The 18,075-nt window shown below is 56.9% G+C and overlaps 2 protein-coding genes across 2 annotated transcripts; both read right to left on the bottom strand.

Annotated features, from left to right (window-relative positions):
* Positions 1–1,643: 1,643 nt before the first annotated feature.
* Positions 1,644–2,828, bottom strand: PPP1R27 (protein phosphatase 1 regulatory subunit 27). Its single transcript, XM_007462317.1, has 3 exons — positions 2,505–2,828; positions 2,275–2,425; positions 1,644–1,990 (listed from the first exon to the last, which is right to left on the bottom strand). Exons 1-3 carry the CDS (start codon positions 2,692–2,694, stop codon positions 1,867–1,869), a joined length of 465 nt encoding a protein of 154 aa, XP_007462379.1. The 5' UTR covers positions 2,695–2,828; the 3' UTR covers positions 1,644–1,866.
* A 4,598-nt stretch (positions 2,829–7,426) lies between these two features.
* On the bottom strand, positions 7,427–18,047 carry P4HB (prolyl 4-hydroxylase subunit beta). Its single transcript, XM_007462316.1, has 11 exons — positions 17,847–18,047; positions 16,569–16,775; positions 14,517–14,650; positions 14,243–14,380; positions 10,488–10,592; positions 10,167–10,292; positions 9,786–9,986; positions 9,520–9,640; positions 9,254–9,435; positions 9,077–9,163; positions 7,427–8,327 (listed from the first exon to the last, which is right to left on the bottom strand). The coding sequence occupies exons 1-11, from the start codon at positions 17,995–17,997 to the stop codon at positions 8,247–8,249; spliced, it is 1,533 nt and encodes a 510-aa protein (XP_007462378.1). The 5' UTR covers positions 17,998–18,047; the 3' UTR covers positions 7,427–8,246.
* Between the last annotated feature and the right edge of the window lie 28 nt (positions 18,048–18,075).

Raw genomic sequence — 18,075 nt, 5'->3', positions numbered from 1 at the left:
TCCCCACACACAGCCATCTGCCTAAGAACTAGGCAAGATGACACTCTGTGGTCTGGGAAAGTGACAGTGGACATTCCGGAGTTAGAATCAATGACGCAATTGCAGCCACTGTGTGTTCCTTTAGAATTTTTGATAGGTATTCAAATTTTCTTAGACTTCACTTCTCCTTCATATTCGGTGTTTTGGGGGCTCTCAACAGCCCAGTTTCTACCAATGAGACTTCTAGAAAACGATCTATCACCCAAGCAAGTGCCAGCAGGACACTGTCATATTAGATGCCAAATGGGCCTGGCAGTCTCTTGAAGTCCCCCAAGCAAAGCCTCTAAGCACTGCACCACCCCTCCCTCACTTTCCTGGGTGTCAACAGCAGCTCCCCTCCCGAGCAACAAACCCCAGTGTGTGCAACCCCCTCCCTCCTCACCTGGAAATCTCGCCAGCCCTTCCACTCACCCCAAATCAAGCCCCCTCCTTCAGGACTCAGCTTCTGCCCCCTTCCCTCCCCACCTGCACTCCTCTCTAAAAGCTCTGGACACTCCCCACTGACATCTCAGGGCCTTTGCTCAAAATGTCCTGTCTACCCAAAACTATCGCGCTGGTCCCTGGGGGCCCGGCTAACGACCACCTTCTCTGGGAAGTCTCCCTGGGACAGGTCGGGGACATGACTTGTGCGCCTCCACGTTACCTGAAGTTTCTCACAACCTGGGCTGCATCTGTAATTGGAAATCTGATGTCTGCGGCCTCTCCGCTGCGGCTCCCGCCCACCCCGGCAGCCCCCGGGGCCCGGTGAGCTACCCGACGGCGGGCAGCCTCTTACCCGCTTCCCACCCCGCACCCGGCACCGCCCCGCCTGGCTCAGAGGCCAGGAGCTTGGGACAGGCTGGACGGCGGCGGAAGGCGAACCGCGGGAGCCCCGCCGGCCGCGCTCAAGGGTCAGGAAGCATCATCAGGGCTGCTCCCCGGACGACGGGGCGGCTGCAGCTTCAGGGGCGGAAAAGGGCGGCCCGCTGCCCCCTCTGAGCCCCGTGCCCGGCAGGCCCTCCCAGCCCCGCCGCGCCCCTCCCTATCCTCCGCCGCGGCGGGCCCGGCGCCCCACGACCCCGCCCGGGGCCCTCCCCTCGCGGCCGCCGCGCCAGGGCGGGTCCCGGCCGCGCCCGCCCCGCCCCCGCCCCCGCCGACACCGCCTCACCTCGCCCTCTCGGCCGCCGCTATAGCTGCCAGGGGCCAGGCCGGAAGTGACGCGCACCGCCGCGCACGCGCACGCGCGAGGGCGCCGGCCACGTGACCGCCGGCGCGCAGGGTAGGGGCGGAGACTGAGTCTGGGGCTGAGGGTCTGGTGCCCGTGGGGTTTGTGGAATTGGCGGCTGCGGGGGCCGGGGGATGGCGCGGACGGGCTGTCGAGGCAGCGGGGTTCTGGGGGGTCCGGGCCGGCGGGGTCGGAGTCCTGGGACAGACAGGGCCGGGGGGCAGCGGGGTCGACGAACTGCAGGGACTGGCGGTCGGGAGCCGCGGGGCTCTGGCTCCTTGCTCCGGCACTGCCGGACCCCTAGACCAGAGTGGAGGGCGGGGTCCGCTGACCACCGGAGCAGCCGGAGCCGAAGGACTGGGACGGGCCGGTCCCCAGTAATCAGGCCATCACCACGGGCTTGGGAATCAGGTTTATTGAAAAAGTAGAAAGTGTCGCAATAAAAAATTCACCTGGAGGAATAGCCAGGCCGGGGTCGGGGGGCGAGGGTTGTGCCTAAGTATGGGGTCCTGGCCAGCCTGGGCGGCCCCCAGCCCGGCTGGTGGGGCACTCCTGGCACTTGGGGGAGGTGGGCACCTGACGTCTCCAGGGAAGGCTAGAGCCCTAGGAGGGCGGGGCTAGGCTCAGTCCATCTTAGTCCCTTTGAATAACTCCACCAAGTCCTTGAAGTCAGGGTCAATGAGGTCCGAGGGCAGATCACCATCGTCGTTGGCTGCTTCTCTGTCTGCCCCCAGGGAAATGAGGTACCTGGGTGCAAAGGGCATCCCTGGTTGAGGAAGGGAGGTGGCCTGCAGGATGCTCACCCCTGCCCCAGGGTAGCAGGCTGGGGTTCTGAGGTCCACCTGTTTTTTATTTTTCCAGGTGAGGTGAGGAGGAAGAAACCAGACCCTTTGGAAACTATGGCTGACTTTTGCAGTTTTCTCTTGGGAGGGCAACAGGGCAGAAATGAGATTCCAGAAGCCCTTAGGGTTCTTAGCTACACCAGCAGGGCCACCTTTTGGGGGACCACATCCTGGAGGCCACCCTCTCACCTGGCTATGTCAGGGTACCCATCGCTGCAAGCGATGTGCAGGGGTGTCCAGCCTGTCTCATCTCGCTGATGAATGTCCGCCCCGTATTTGACTAGCAGCTTCACGCACTCCAGGTTTCCAGAAAGCACTGCTTCGTGAAGGGCAGCCAGACCTGAACAAGACAGGAGGGGTCAAGGCTCAGGCCTTCCCCTGCTACCCCACAGAACCTCACTGGCCCCACAGGCACTCACCTGAGGGGTGGATGGTATCCAGGGAGACTTTCCGAGCCCGGATGAAGCGCCCCACCTGCTCCAGGTCGCCCTGGCGGATGTGGTCCAAGAACAGGACATCGTTAGGGAAGCGCACACTGCGATCAGCCAGTAGCCTCCGGCGCCGCTGCCTCGGGCTGTAGCGGGCATAACGGACTGTTCTGCTGGGCATCCTGGCAGCTATGGTGTGGGCCACCCCTGTGGGGACCCTACTGCTTGGGGGAGGAAGGTGCCCAGACCAGAGTGGCGTGCAGGCTCTTCTGGCTGACGATAACCTCCAGCACAGCCACCTCAGTGCTCTCCGTGCTCCCGCTGGCCAGGGCACCTCCTGCTTATATAGCGCCCGCAGAGCTATATAAAGCTGCGCAGTCATGCTTACACCCGAGGGGCTGAAACTGAGCCGCTCCAGCCGTGCCCTCAGGATCATGTTTAGTGGTTCATCTTTCAGCCCACCTGTCACTGTTCCTGGCCAAAGGGGTCAGATCCTTCCTGCCCACTGCTCCCTGCCCCTCAGCTGGACCTCGAAGGTGCCTGGCAGAGGGTAGGAGAGGCGCTAGAAGGGCAGGGCCCATAAGGAAGGCAAACAGGTACCAAGGTCAGGGTCTCCTACAGTCCCGGGAACTTGGGGAGAAGGGCTTGATGTGTGGTGAGCACAGCTGCCTCTGCCTCCTGGAAAGGCAAGGGGGCCACCCACACCTGAGGAAGCACAGAACAGCGTCCTGCTGTGGAGAAGGCCCATCCCTACTCATCTCCCTGTCACTTGTCACCTTCCATCATGGCTCGTATCACTCTCAGGGCAGTTTTCCCGGAACATGGGCTTCAGTGGCACTGCCCTTCTGCTTGGAAACCTCCCAGATTAGAATCTAAATGCCTCAGCTCCCACTCAACCCATCCGACCTTACTTTGGGACCCCCCCCAGCCCCCTCCACCCCCAGGTCCTCATTCCCCTCCTTCCCATTCCCCTGCATTCCTCCTGGTTCCAGGCTCCGGCTGCTTCCTGCCAAGAACACAGGTGCTCACACTTAACATGGTATCTAGTCTGCTACCCAAGGACCGTGACGCCATAGCTGTCACGTGCTGGGCGGTGTTTGCCCTCTGCACCTGACCTAGAGCATAATTACCTGTAGGAGTACAACCAGTGGAATTGTGAGATATCCCAGCAGGCTGGGCCAGCACTGGCTGCCTTCATTGCGGCGGCCAAGGTCCGAGGTGGGGCCCAGGCTTCAGTGCGAGACAAGAGCCAATGGACGGACGCGCACAGGGGACACGCCCTGGGAGCAGAGCTGGGCCTGTGGGGTCTGCACAGTCCCCGCAGCCTCTGAAGCTGGCTGTATTGCTCTTCCAGGGCTGTTGTAATGAAGTACCAGACTGCGGGTCTCAAACAACTGTTCTGGAGATCAAGATCCAGCTGCTGGCAGGGCTGTTTCCTTCCCAGGGAGAATCTGCTCCAGGCCCATCTCCTGGCTTCTGGTGGCAAGTCCTTGACGTTCACTGGCCTGTAGACGTATCACCCGTCTCCACCTTCGTGTTCACATGGTGTTGTCCCTGAGTAGGTGTCTGTGTCCAAATTTCCCCTTTTAATAAGGAGATCAGCCATTGGATTAGGGCCCACGCTACTCTAGTATGACCTCATCTTAAGCAGTTACATCTGCAACAACTCCACTTCCAAATAAGGTCACACGCTGGGGTATTGGGGGTTAACACTTCAAAACATGAATATTGGCGGGGGCGGGGTGGTTCAGCCCCTAACGTTGGCAAGATCCTCCGGGCAGTCACTGAAGGCCTGGATGCTGACAGAACCACGGTTAGTCAGTGCTCTGTATGGGGGGGCAGGGACTTGGGCACCAGAAGTCTTTGCATCACCACGCTGATCTTGATCCAACAAAATCAAATCAACAAATGCATCAGCACCCTAGGTGCAAAGCCTTGGGCCAAATGCTGCTGAGGATAGGCCACTGCCCACGGTGGGCTCCCTGCCCTGACAGGGTTTCTCTGCCTGCCTTGTTGCCACTAATGTTACATGGGAAACCACCCGACCCAGGCCCTGCAGGGGCCCCGAGGGAGGGGTGGTTCCCAGTGTTCCTGCATTTCAGGCTCAGAGTATGATGCTGGGTGGCCCTAACTCTTGGTCACTTGGGAGGAACTGGGTACAGTTTCTTCCGGCTTGTTTACACGAAGCCCAGAGACAAAGTCCTATGCTGTACACAGAGACAGAACTTTCCTTTGATGTGAAGATTGCCTTTTCTGATGTTGTGGAAAGTTCTGTCTGCCTGCCCTGCTCAGAGGATCAAATGAAAGAACTCTCATGAAGCTGCCACCAACAGCATGGTTTTTCCCACCAGTGACAGGCCTTAGGCCAGGCGGGCAAACCGTCAGGGTGGGTCTATTGGTGACCCCAAGAGCGACCCTCCCGCTCTATCCTGCTAGAGGCAAGCTGAGAGAGCTCAGGATCTCGGCGGGGTTTGGGGTTTCTGTTTGGATATTTGGATCAAAGAAGGGACAAATGCCTGAAAGTCATTCTGTTCAGGACACGGGCAGCACGTCCTCAAAGCCATGGACACGGCCTACAGCAACTCACTCAGAAGCCTTTCGGCAGAAGCCAGCCGTGAGCAGTCTAACCTGTGCTTCACACAACCACACCAGCACCAAACCTGTATTTACACAGCTTTGCCCCTGAGCCTCTGCCCGTGTGAACTTCTCAAGTTTGCACAATTTTAAGGTTCTGCCTTCTGGAGAACTAAAGCAAGAGAAACATTCAGGGCAAAACTCTTACTTTGAAAAGTCCGAGGAAACAGAACTAGCAAAGCTTTGCATCTAGCAGAAAACAAGCCAGGGGCCTGGAGGGGAGTCTGTGCAGGGCCCACTCCACTCAGCTGCCTCCTGGCAGGTGCAGAAGCCAGACCTCGAGGGTCCAGTACACAGGCCCAGCAGTTGCTTTTTAGTTCCAGGCCGATAGCTTCCTACCAGCTGGACAGAGGAAGAGAGAGATTGGGACACCCCAGGCTGTTAAGCCTTGACTGCCTACCCCATAGCCTGCAAAGTTACTTCGCTAATCCACCAGCGCTGCTGGGTTTGGGACTCCAACCACCATGTCCCAGCAAACCCAGACCCAGGAATGTGCTAATCAGCTGCCTGGGCAAAAGGGGAAAGGTATCGGTGACTCACTCCCCCTCCCAGGAGCACATGACGGCCCTGTTCCGGGCAGCGACGCCTGGTCCCAAGCTTTCTATGCGGAGGGCCAGGCTCCACACAGCTGGTCTGCAGGGTCACCCACGCCTGTCACAGGGCATAGCCCACCCCTCGCAGCTGTGACTCCTGACAGCCCTGCTCTCAGCCCACCCTGGGTTCCCTCCTCTGGAAACCACACGCATAACCCTGGGGAACCCGCTCACGTTTAGGAGGGCAGAGCTAACATCTCCCCAGCGATCTCCCACAGAAGCTCCAAGTGCCCGAGCTCACTCTTTCACGGATACACGTCTCATTGTGTCAGCACAGCCGAGGCACAACACACACAGACCCTGGAGCAGCCCTGGCACAGACCACCTGAGAACAAGGGAAGGGAGTCCAGCCATGGGCTGAGCTGGGGAGCGGTACCTCGATGCCAGAGCATGTGGACAAGCCGGGGCTTGGTTGGTGCTGCCTAGGGTGCTAACACCAGGTTCTCCCTGGACACCAGCTGTGTACCACATGCCCAGGTGAGAGGCAGGAGCAGTCCTGGGGTTTGTGAGGGCAAGAGCAGACAGCTGGGCCTCTGGCTGGAGCGTAGCTGTGGTCATGGGGGAAATTACACACCCACCTCCCCATGGGCGGAGACCCCAAAGGGAACCGCATTCACAGCAAGTCTCATGGTCACGTCTGCTGGACCTGCCCCTGCCACCTCCAAGGTCCCAGCAGCATCAGAGCTGGGGGCTGGGAATCAGGAAATGCATGCACACTTCCTACTCCAGGAAGCAAGTTGGAGGGACTGCTGGAGCACGTGGAGTGACAGGCTGGGCTCCTCGGAGACCTAGCCACATTTGGTCTGTCCCTGACCTCCCAAAGTGGACTGGATCTCCACCTGTTCCCTCCAATAACGTCATCAACAGCCCTGCTGTCCTACCTGTGGCTACAGATATGTGCACAGAGCAACAGACGGGAAGCCCCCGGCTGGGCAGGGCTGTCCTAGCCGGGGATGGACACCCACCTGAGCCCGGCTGGCCCCCTGTGGGTCTCCCACTCAAGAGCTCTCCCCAAGGCCCAAGACGTGTCACCAATCCAGGCTCAGGTGCCATCAGCCCAACACTGCAGCCAGGCTGGCAGCTTTTGAGTTTGTGGGGAAAAAAAAATCAATCGAGATACTCTTCCCTATGTAAACTATGAGTAAGCAGAGGTTCTAGAAGTCAAATTACATTTTAAAAACTAGAGATTTGCTACCTTAACTCCAGATTCTTTTTTACATGAAGGTTTGGTGATGAGCACAGCATTCTTGAAGTCTGAACGCCCCTGATTTCTCATCAGAAGCTGCAGTGGTTCCAGGGAGTGGTGGGGAGGGGCCGCTCCCCACCAGAAGGTTAAGGTTAGAGCCACGCGTCCCTGACCATCACGTCCTGACATGGCACATGGGCAGAATCCACGTTGTGACCACTGGATGCCCACGGTGGGTAAAGCTGCCGAACTGCATCACAGGTAAGCCAGCCTGACAGCACAGGAACAGGGCCAAGAGGCACCCCTCACCCCGTCATGATGGTGACAGCTCCGCACACTGTGCGCACAGGATTTGTGCACGCTTCTGCGTCTCTGCTGTGTTCCAAGAAAGAGATGTCTCAACAAGAGCGGCCCCCACCAAGCCCACCTCCTCTCCCGAGAAACTTGGAATTCCAGCCCCACTCCCCGTGCCTGGAGGTTGTAAGGCAGAGGCAACAACAGGCAGAAAATTTCAACTTTATTTGGCCAATGTGTCCAATTCCAATATTGTGGTAGAAATGCCTGAAGAACTGTCAACATGTGATTCGGCTCAAGCAAGCATCCTTGGCCGTCTCCCAGCCTGGAAACGGAGGGTCCTGGTTCTGCCTGGTGCAGGCCTCAGGCCACCCTGGATGTCGCAGAGCAACGAGGACCCCGGCCTGGGGAAGGAGGGGGCTGCAGCTGCACCCTCCAGTCATGGGGGGCCCCTGTGACAGAAACCTGAAGTCACCATTTAACCAAACGATGCAGGAGCCGCGCTCCACCATGGCAACACCGCATGAGGTGAGGGACCTGTCCAGACCGGCCTGGTCCCGCCCCACACAGGAGACAGGAGTCCCAGGGAGGCCTGGCCAAGGTGGAACAGACACCCTGACTTCCAAAAACATCTAAAAATCCCACAGATGGAATTTTTTTTTAAAGTGATAGTATAAACCTAACAGGAATGAGACATTGCCAGCGTGAGATTCCAAAACATTTTAGCGAGCACTCTGGACAGAACCATGTACAAAAAAGTACATCACAATTTAAAAAAAAGGCCCACCAAGATGGGCTGGGCTGGCCTGGAAATAAACCCCTTTCCAAAAGTTGAAAAGCAAAGGAAGACGGGTTTAGATTTACACGTGTGTTACAGTGAAGTGTGGCTTCAAAAAAGTTCCCTGCATTTCCGATCGACGCTCCCTCTCCGGGAGGGTCTGTGGGCGTCCGGAGGCTGTGCTGCTTGCTGGGTGTGCAGCCCACTGGGAGGTGCCGGGTTTGGGTGCCCAGATCTGGTTTTCTGTGTTACAGTTCATCTTTCACAGCTTTTTGATCATCGTCTTCCTCCAGATCAGGCTCTTCTGCTTCTTCGAGGTCTTCTAGATCCTGGGACGGAGGATGAAAAGGAAGGGAAATGAGGTCCAGGCCAAGCTGGCATGCTGAGGCCCCCACACCCATGCCAAGTACGCCACGGACCAGCTGGCCACTCGGACACAAGCAGCCAACTTTGGTCTCTGTGAGCAGATGTGCGTATATGTGGGGTGGGCTTCCCGAGGAGAGCGAGGCATGGGGACTTCTGCCCACAAGACAGGGTGGAAGCAGAGCTGGTGCTGTGGGATCCCAGCCCACGCCGTCCAGCAGGTGAGCGCAGGGGCCACCCCAGCGTGAAGACCAAGCAGGGAACTGCTGGTGTGTAACATCCACCCCTGTAGCCCTGGAGTTTGAGAGGCCAGTGACAGCCCATCAACCACAGCAGCACAAACGGCCCTGGCACTCCTCACCTGCCCCCACCCCCCCAGCACGTCTGCCCCCTTGTCCCACATCCCCGCGCTTCCGGGCGGGCCCTGCGGCCTCAGCTGACCATTCCCTCCACCATGCCCACCCCGCCACACCCTCTTGGCCTGGCACTTCTGACATCCCCTCCACTACCCCCAGGTGACCCTCGCTGATGTGGACAGGCCTGAGCTCACACCCAGCAGAGCACCTCAGCTCGACAGGGAATGTACCAGACGAGCTTGAGGAGATTCCTGAGCAAACACTGGCACCTAAAAACCCTTGCAACACCCCTGTGTAGTGCTGCCCAGCAGCACTGAGAAAGCATGTCCCATGGGCCGCGGGGTCCGGTGACCACCTACATTGTCATCCCCGGCTCCGTCCTGGCCGCCGCTCTCCAGGAACTTCTTAAAACCGTCCAGTGTCCGCTCCCCATTGTAGTCGATGACCTGTGGGGAGGGGAATGAGATGCGGGAAGCGGTCCTACCTGATAGCCCCCCGGCACACCCTTCCCACCCAGCCCTCGATGGCAGGCGCACCATCCTGTCGGCGCTGGCGGGGAAGAACTTGAGCGTGGGGAAGCTGTGCACTTTCACCGCCTCCACCTCATTGGCTGTGGAGTCCATCTTGGCAATGACGACGTTCTCGTGGTCCTTATACGTCTCTCCCAGCTTATCCCAGATGGGGGCCAGCTGCTTGCAGTGACCGCACCACGGGGCGTCTGAAAGAGAGCCGTTCTGAGTCTCGCTCGGCCGGAAAGTGCCCTGCCCCACCGAGCCCCGAGGAGCTGGAGGGCCTCACTTACAGAACTCCACAAAGACGTTCTTTTTCTCATCAAAAGCGACCTCTTCGAAGTTCTTCCCAACGAGCACTTTGACAGGCTGCTTGTCCCAGTCATCAGGCAGCTCCTGGCTCATCAGGTGGGGCTAGAGGGCAGGTAGAGCAGGGTCAGGCATGCACGGTCACCCAGGGACCCCCTCCGCTGCCTAACTGCTTCCAGAGCCTCAGGAGGAGGTGCGCCACCAGGATCCTCAGCAGTACCCGCAACCCACCCCCAGACATGGCCTGTACCTTGATCTTGCCCTCCAAGAAGCGGTGGCAGAACTCGGTGATCTTCGCTGCCGTCAGCTCGTCCGACTCTGGCTTGTACTTGGTCATCTCCTCCTCCAGCGTGATGAGGCGCACGGCCGGGCACTCCTCCTTCTTCAGGCCGAAGAACTCCAGGATGCGCTGGTTATCGGCATGGTCGCTGTCGATGAAGATAAACAGGATCTTGGGGGAGAAAAGGCATGTTGACGGCACTGCAGGACAAGGGCTCCTTCTGCCTCCCTGCTGCCCACTCCCAACAGTTGGGACCCCGAGACTACACAGGCTGTCCTGAGGCAGGAAGAACACTCTGGACCAGCCGTCAACCTGGGACGGAGCCGCCCGCAAGCCTCCGGGAGCGCTCACCTTGCCCTTGAAGCTCTCGGCAGCTTTTTTGAAGTTGCTCAGCTTTCCCTCATAGTCAGACACGCTCTTCGGCAGGAACAGCAGGATGTGAGTCTTGATTTCCCCTCCGAAGATCTTCGGGGCTGTCTGTGTTAGAAACGCAAGTTCCTTGGTCTGAGTCACAAACCAAACTGTTGACACAGGCTATTCTCTCAATGGCCCCAATGCCACCACAAGCCTGGACAACAGCAGGGGCTCTGCAAGTAGGGGTCCCCAAGACCGAACATCATGACCCCCGAACCTCCCCCCACCAGGGGCAGGACCAGCAGCACAGAGCCACACCTGCTCAGTGAACTCAATGACCAGGGGTAACTGGTTGTGCTTGATGAAGTCCAGAAGTTTCTCCTTGGTGACCTCCCCCTCAAAGTTGTTCCGGCCTTCGTCAAACTGTGGAGAGAGAAAGGTGTGTATGCCGAGGCTCTCCACAAAGCCCCCTATGGCCCCGGCTGGCCCGACTTGGCCAGGAACGCAGTCTGCAGCGTTTTCCTGTCTGGGTTTTGAGCACATTTGGGGGCAGGACCCATGTGCCTCCGTCCAAAGCAAAACCAGGTGACGGCTGCAGGGGCATATCCTCTGGGTACCAGGCAACAGTGAGGTCACCAGGAGCGCACGCAGGCTCCCCACGAACACCGGCAGGCAGCCTCCCACGTGCCAGGATGGCAGCAGCTGACCCAGACCCTGCCCCGACATGTTCCTGACAAGCCACGAAAACCCCATGTCCTGGGTGCCAGGGGACTTCCTCATTGCCAAGTCCCTAAAACTGCAGCTCTCCAAGTACGGGCCTCACCCCTGTGGGTCCAAGGCCCTCCCAGGGTGGATGCAAGGTCACAGTGATTTTCACAATCATGCTCAGACGGCAGGTGCCTTGTCACCCTTTCCCCCCGGAGTGTGCAGTACGGTGTGACATTACGTCAGACTAAAGGCAAACAGGAGAACCCAGCTGTCTTCTGTTTGGGCAGACATTAGAGACCAGCAGAAATCTAAAATACCACTCTTACCCCTAAAATGTTGTTGTCTGGGAAAAATTAATTTTCACAAAAATATCTTTTTTTTGGCCGCACCATCTAGCTTGTGGGATCTTAGTTCCCCAACCAGAGATTGAACCCAGGCCCTCTGCAGTGAAACTGCAGATTCCTAACCACTAGACCGCCAGGGAATTCCCCCAAAATGTCATTTTTTTTTTTTTTTCTTCAAAATGTCATTTTTGATAACATGTAACATTTATTATTGTTACTTCAGAATGAACAAGTTATTTGGTTTTTTTTTAATTTCTCAGTTTTAACTTCTAACACTTCTAACACAATAAAAATGGATAGGTGTAATCCACACAAACAAAAGCTCTTTGGGAACTCCAGTAACCTGTTAAGAGTTTCAAAGTCCTGAGGCTATGAAGGGCGAGGGCTGCCGCCGCAGAGCCACCAGGTGCGGCCCTGCTCTGGATGGGGATGGCAGACACAGCTCCTCGTGAGGAAGGCTGAGCTGTGCCTTGGCCTGTCCAGCAGGTCAGTGAGCCTCCCATCACCCCTGTGAACTCAAATGGGACTTGGAGAGAAAAACCACTCACCTTCCCTTCCTGGTCATTTCCCTCAGCATTTTCCTAAAGTAACTTCCGGAAAAGCAGGTGGCCACTTCCCACTCCCACTGCACTGATGTAGAGACTGACACATGGCTTGATCACAACACGTGCTGCTAAGTAGGACCACACGGAGGGCCAGGCCCAGGGAGCTGAAGCCTGCTCTGCCTTCCCCACACCCGCAAAGGGAAGGTGCAGAGAAATAGGAAGGAAATGGAGGCGAGAGGCTGGCCTGGCCATGGCTGGGCACCGTCAGGCATAAAGTGGAGCTCCCATTAGAGGCAAATAGGCCGCCATCTCCACTCCTCCAAAACTGCCGTGCCTCTGTTGGGACGCAGTCTTCGAGGTAATATTGCCATGTTACACTATGTTCAGTTTCTGCTTTGGTAAAAACCAAACAGCCTGCTGCAGGAGGCCTGGGGTCCTGGGCAAAGGCCACCCCTCCAGACCACAATGAGAATGTCACAAAAAGGCCCCACACCCACTCTTAAGCCCCCAGCTTCAGAGATGAAAAAGAAAAACAAAGTAAACACCAAACAAAGACACAGGATGATCAGCTCTCAAACCAGCGGTCCAAGTTCCAACGACCTGGAACCCAGCTGACCTGGGACCCAAGCTGGGAATCTCGGGCTCAAGTTCTGCTGGAGCCCCACCCTCGCCATCCTCTCTCTCAAGTGGCAGCTGGCCGTTCCTGGGAGCCCCATCCCACTCTCGAGGCTGCCCACTGGAAGACCCAGCTAACTCTGAGGAACTAGGCGAACAGCCTGAAGGAAGAGGAACAAGTAAAGGCAGAGAATGGGGACCACAGGCCGGGCAGGAATCTGTATCTTCTTCCTCTCGTCCGTAGAGCTGTCTGACTGCAGTGTGACCCCTACGGACCCCCCAATACAAAGCCTGCGGGCTCTGCCAGGCTCTTCCTCACAGCTGCCCAAGGAAGCCATGCCGTGCCAGCACAGTCACCAGAAGCAAACGAGTGGAAGAGGGGATGCCCGCCCACTGGCACCAGACCTGAGGGGGTCGGCTGTGCCCAGCCTGCGTGAACACCAAAGACTTGAGGCCAAGAACAGATGAGCTACCGTGACTACAGTCTTTGCCGAACAAGGAACAATCGTGCTAACCTTCAAGGACATATGATCGATCCAGTGTGACAAATGCCACTCCAGATCTCAAGGATAATGGAAAAGATCTGTGTGGACCAAGCTGATGAAAGGGGATTTGCAAGCTCTACAGGCCTGAGTCTCCCAGTCCCTCACCCAGAACTGCAGGGTGAGCCCAGGACCTTCTTTCCACTCAATTCACTTTCAACTCGGCAGGGTTTTTTCCTAATCAGCTGTTAATTACAGTTTTCTGGGCACTTTTGGGAAGACAATTGACTAATTTAGCAATTCTATTCCCTTTAGGGGACATCAAGAGAATGTCTACTAAGAAAAGAGAGCATATATAATGCCTTGAGTTCTTTCGAAGAAGGGGCTTCAGAAAGAGCTGAAAGCAAGCTGCCCCCAAACCCTGTGCAGCTGGGAGGCCTGTCCCCGCCCCATGCTCCCCACCCCCAGGTGCTGGAGGCTCAGCAGTGCCCCATCGGGAGTGCACACACAGTGGGGGGATCGGCCCCCCAAACACTGCGTCCTTTCTGACCACTCGATTTACAACTTTGCTGTAACACTCCTTCTAACTACCTTCTAACCCTGGGGACAAAACAGGACAGGAGTCAAAGGCCCAGCCCCACCCCCTGAAGACATGCCTCCACTTCCAGCCCCTCCCCCACAGCCTTCCCTCCTCCACTCAGCACCCAATCCAGGGACAGCTGTGTCCCAAGAGCATGGGTGCTCAGCTGGCCCCAGGCCCACTGTCTGCTGGCTAAGATAAAAGAGAGACCCCCGTCGCCCACTCGGGTAATGCCATGCACGCACCAATCTCAGCTGTGTCCTAGCAAGAGCACAGAGTGGTTAAAAGACACACGGAAGGAATAACAGACACGGGGCTGGGTGAGCCTGGAGGAGCCCGAGGGAGCCCTGGGGCCAGGCTCTACCAACAGGGTGGGAACACATGCCACTAATACTCCAGAGTGGAAACAAACAGGAGTGACAGCTGCACAACATCGAAAATGTAATTAATGCCGCTGAATCCTATACTTAAAAGTGGTTAAAATGCCAAACTTTGGTACACGTACCACCACAGCTTTCCTTTAACAAGCTAACACTCCGAAGCTGCCTGCCTTCCATAGAACACTGCACCGGGGCCACCACAGAAGCTGGAACAAAGGGCCCACAGCTGAAGGGCTGAAGGCCACTGTTTAAGAGGCTCCTACAACCTGACGTTGCAAAATGGGCCCTGATAACAGGTGGGCCTCAGTCCAGCAGCCAGCGCCGCCTGGGCAAGGTCCTCGAAGGCAATACCAGCCCTGCGGCACAGCATCGCAACTACCCACAGAGGGGGGCGGGGGCGCTGCCCGACGGCCACTCACCTTCTTAAAGAGGACAACCCCGTCCTTGTCCAGCTGGTATTTGGAGAACATGTCACTGTTGGATGTGATCCCGAAGGGGATGTCATCAGTGGCCTCTGCTGCCAGTAAGAACTGCTTGGCAGAGTCCGACTCCACGTCCTGGAGAGGAGAAACAGAGGTGGCCGCCACCGCAACACTGAGAACCCCTGCCCTGGTCAGCAACAGGGCAGGCTTGTGCCCAGGCCGCGCAGGACAGGAGGAAGGAAGACCCGGGATGAAGTTCCAAAGCCTCTACCTTAAAGAAGCCGATGACTGCCACCTCGCTGGACTCCACCAGGGCCTCCGCGGCAGCCCCGTCAGACAGCGCGCCGGCAGCAGGGCCTGTGCGCTTCTTGAGCCAGCTCACGATATCGTCAGCTTCTCTGCCAGCTGCGCCCAAACACATGCAGGGTCCACTTGAAGTCAGGGGTGCACCCACCCTCCCCGCCCATCCTTATCCGACCTCTCTGCCAAAACCAGAGCAAAACATCCTCTTGCCACAGAAAAGGCATCTTGTCTACATAGCTGCCCAAATTCCAGGGCTAAAAAGGATTTTCTGAGTATGTGGGAGACTGTGGTTGTGTTTAAAGGAGGAAAAGGCAGTGGTTACCTCTGGATAATAGATTACAAGTCATTTTTTTCCACTAATACCTTTGCATCTTGTAAATTTTCCTTGACATTTAAATTCATCAAACACATGCGCACTTTCCCCGCAGTGGTCTCACACTAGGCTTCGTCTTAATCAGAGATGTGGTAGGATTGGAAGAAAGCGCTGGTTAGCAAGTCAGCCTCAAGGTCAGCTTTCCCTTGCGAAAGCGGGCTGGGCTCTACCACCTCGTGCACCAAGGTTGGTCAGGTGTCCTCGCCCCACATGCCTCCTGGACTGACAGGAGGAAGAGATCAGCCCATGCACGCCACCCAAGAAGATAAAACGAAAAGGAAAAAAACTGCTCTTCCTGAGACTGAGACTAGTTACCCTTTTTCCCCTCATAGAGTGAGACTACCTAGCCCAAAGGGTTGACAAATCTCATGTTTAAAAGAACTCTGCCTTAGGGACTTCCCTGGTGGTCCAATGGGTAAGACTCCACGCTCCCAACGCAGGGGGCCCGAGTTCGATCCCGGGTCAGGGAACTGGTTCCCGCGTGCCACAACGAAGATCCCGCGTGCCGCAACTAAGACCCGGCACAGCCAAAATAGATAATATTTTTTTAAAATAGCTTTAGGGCTTCCCTGGTGGCGCAGTGGTTAAGAATCTGCCTGCCGATGCAGGGGACACGGGTTTGATCCCTGGTCTGGGAAGATCCCACATGCCGTGGAGCCACTAAGCCCACAGGCCACAACTACTAAAGCCTGCGTGCCTAGAGCCCGTGCTCCACAACAAGAAAAGCCACCACAATGAGAAGCCTGCGCACCGCAACGAAGAGTAGCCCCCGCTTGCTGCAACTAGAGAAAGCCCGCACACAGCAACGAAGACCCAACGCAGCCACAAATAAATAAATATTTTTAAAAAACAAAAAAGAAACAAAACACTGAAGATAAATCTTTAAAAAATAGCTTAAAAAAAAAAAAAGCATTCTGCAGAGAATAAGTGAAAGCTGTGCTATCAGTTACAGGTGGAGTCAGGAAGAGCTGTCTCATCTACAAAGCCTTAGTGTTAGTGACGGGATCATGGTAACTCTGCATAAGGCACTTCCATTCCAAAAGTGAACATAAGTAAAAGTGGGAGCAATGAAACAGCAGCCTACTGAGAAGACCAGAGCTGCTGACATCAGAACTAACAAGATGGGCTGCTCTAAAGGATTCTAGCAGATAAGCCACAGAACCTGTTTTACAGACAAAAGATTCTCTCCTGTCACTGATACCGACCAGGCTACACAGGGTAGGCGGCCGAGCAGCGACTGAGGGCCTGTGCCACAGACGAAGCCGGGCATGGATTCAAGCTCTGCCACGACTGGCACGAGCCCCAGACTGGTACCCACGGATCTCCGCTTGCCCCTCCTCTGTGAAAGGCCCTTGCTCCCGCCTTGCAGGCACACCAGGCACCAGAGAGCCAGCAAAGGCTGACGTGTTGCTCCATTTGCTCAGCCTCCCCCCACTTACTGGTCAACCTTAGGACAAGCCTCAGCCTACTAGCCAGCCCCCTGGGATGACCCTCTCCACTTGAGAGGTTCAGGAATGAGAGAATGTCCCTCACACAACCCTCAGAGTCTGAACTAGACCTAGAACCCAGCCCAAGAATGGGTTCTCCTCCACACCTCTGTTATCTTCAAGAACTGCAGGCAATGAAAGGACAGTGCCGCGGTCACACCTGTGTACTCTTTGGGGGACGCCGTGTCTCCGTTCTTGAAGAACTTGATGGTAGGGTAGCCACGGACACCATACTGCTGGGCCAAGTCAGACTCTTCAGTAGCATCCACCTTGGCCAGTCTGATCTCAGAACCTTCTGCCTTCAGCTTCCCAGCTGCTTTGGCATACTCCGGGGCCAGAGCCTTGCAGTGGCCACACCATGGGGCATCTGGGAGAGAAAGCAAGACCTAGAAGGCAGCACCGACCCACTCCACTGCCTCCCTTCCCTTCTCCTTTGGTACTTCCCTCCATAAAATCCTGATCTTTGAACCAAGATAACCCCTCTGAACGCACAGGTTGAGCTGATAGCTTGGTTCTCTTGGGCAATATCCGATAGAGGCCATGAATGACAAACCACCAGCCCCACTCTGCTTTGTCTTCAATGATTAGTAACTTCCTACTACCTGCTGGCGATCAGGGCAGTTGAGTCCCTGGAATTTCCCTTTAGGAACCAGAGAAGTTAGGCAGCTAAAGCCACAGCAGCCGTATACTCAGTGAAACTAATCACTGAGTACAAAACTCACATCTAAAATGAGTTCTTTAGACTCTCTCTGAACTCAGGTTAGCAGCTGTGTTAGGCCTAAGATTTCCCCCTGAGATAGTCAGGGCTCAAACACTTCTGGACACAAACAAAGGTTTTGGATTCTGGTTGGCAACACTGTTAATCAGAAGACAGCTGTTCCTGGTGGAAGGTGGTGTAGGCAGGGGCAGTGTTCTCTGGGAACTGGTCCAGGCAAGCAATTAGGGGACTGGACCCTGCATGGTCTTCGTAGTTATAGCAGCTTACACAGTCGACCCTGTTTTACTTAGGCTAACAGAGACATCCTGCCATGTGGACCTCAGGCATAAAAGCACATCCAAGCTGTCTGCCCTTGGTCACCCTCAGGGTCCAGCTGGGCAGGAGGGATGCCCCCAAGACACGGGCAGCGCACGGACGCTGACAGCAGGTCTGTGGGCTGTTTCCGCTTAAGGATGCACCTCTCCAGGGGCTAGGAGTCAGCGCATCCATGGGGTGGCCGGAAAGCTGACAGCCCTTTAGACCCCCAACCCACCTCTGGCGGGGCCCGGGGAGGGAGGGTGGGGAGGAGCGCCCAGGACCCCCGCGCCCCCCCACCCTCCAGCCCCGCTCCCTCTGTCCCCCCGGTGCTCCTGCACCCCTGGCCCCTCCTCTGTCCCCACTCCGTCCCCACGCCGTGGTGACGGCGAGGCCCGGCCGGACGGACGAGCGGGCGGCACTCACAGAACTCCACCAGCAGGTACTTGTGGGCCGCCAGCGCCTCGTCGAAGTTGCCCTTATGGAGCACCAGGACGTGGTCCTCCTCGTCGGGGGCGCCGGCGCCCGCGCGGACTAGCGCGGCCAGGGCCAGGCAGAGCAGAGCACGGCGTAGCATGTCGGAACACGGTCGGCGCTCCTCTTGGCGCCGCCAGGACAGCAGGCCACAAGAGCGCGCACTGCCCGCCCCGCCCTT

Source organism: Lipotes vexillifer, unplaced genomic scaffold (assembly GCF_000442215.2).
Source record: "Lipotes vexillifer unplaced genomic scaffold, Lipotes_vexillifer_v1.1 scaffold1691, whole genome shotgun sequence".
In the NCBI taxonomy this organism is placed as follows: Eukaryota; Metazoa; Chordata; class Mammalia; order Artiodactyla; family Lipotidae; genus Lipotes; species Lipotes vexillifer.
This window is presented reverse-complemented; position numbering and strand designations above follow the sequence as displayed.

Excerpts from the sequence above, each read along its gene's own strand:
- PPP1R27 (XM_007462317.1), bottom strand. The coding sequence starts at position 2,694 with ATGCCCAGCAGAACAGTCCGTTATGCCCGCTACAGCCCGAGGCAGCGG. Across the intron at positions 2,426-2,504 it reads GGATACCATCCACCCCTCAG|GTCTGGCTGCCCTTCACGAA; the intron begins GTGAGTGCCTGT and ends TGTCTTGTTCAG. Across the intron at positions 1,991-2,274 it reads GGGTACCCTGACATAGCCAG|GTACCTCATTTCCCTGGGGG; the intron begins GTGAGAGGGTGG and ends CTTTGCACCCAG.
- P4HB (XM_007462316.1), bottom strand. The coding sequence starts at position 17,997 with ATGCTACGCCGTGCTCTGCTCTGCCTGGCCCTGGCCGCGCTAGTCCGC. Across the intron at positions 14,651-16,568 it reads GTCCCCCAAAGAGTACACAG|CTGGCAGAGAAGCTGACGAT; the intron begins GTGTGACCGCGG and ends GTTTGGGCGCAG. Across the intron at positions 10,293-10,487 it reads TCATTGAGTTCACTGAGCAG|ACAGCCCCGAAGATCTTCGG; the intron begins GTGTGGCTCTGT and ends TTTCTAACACAG.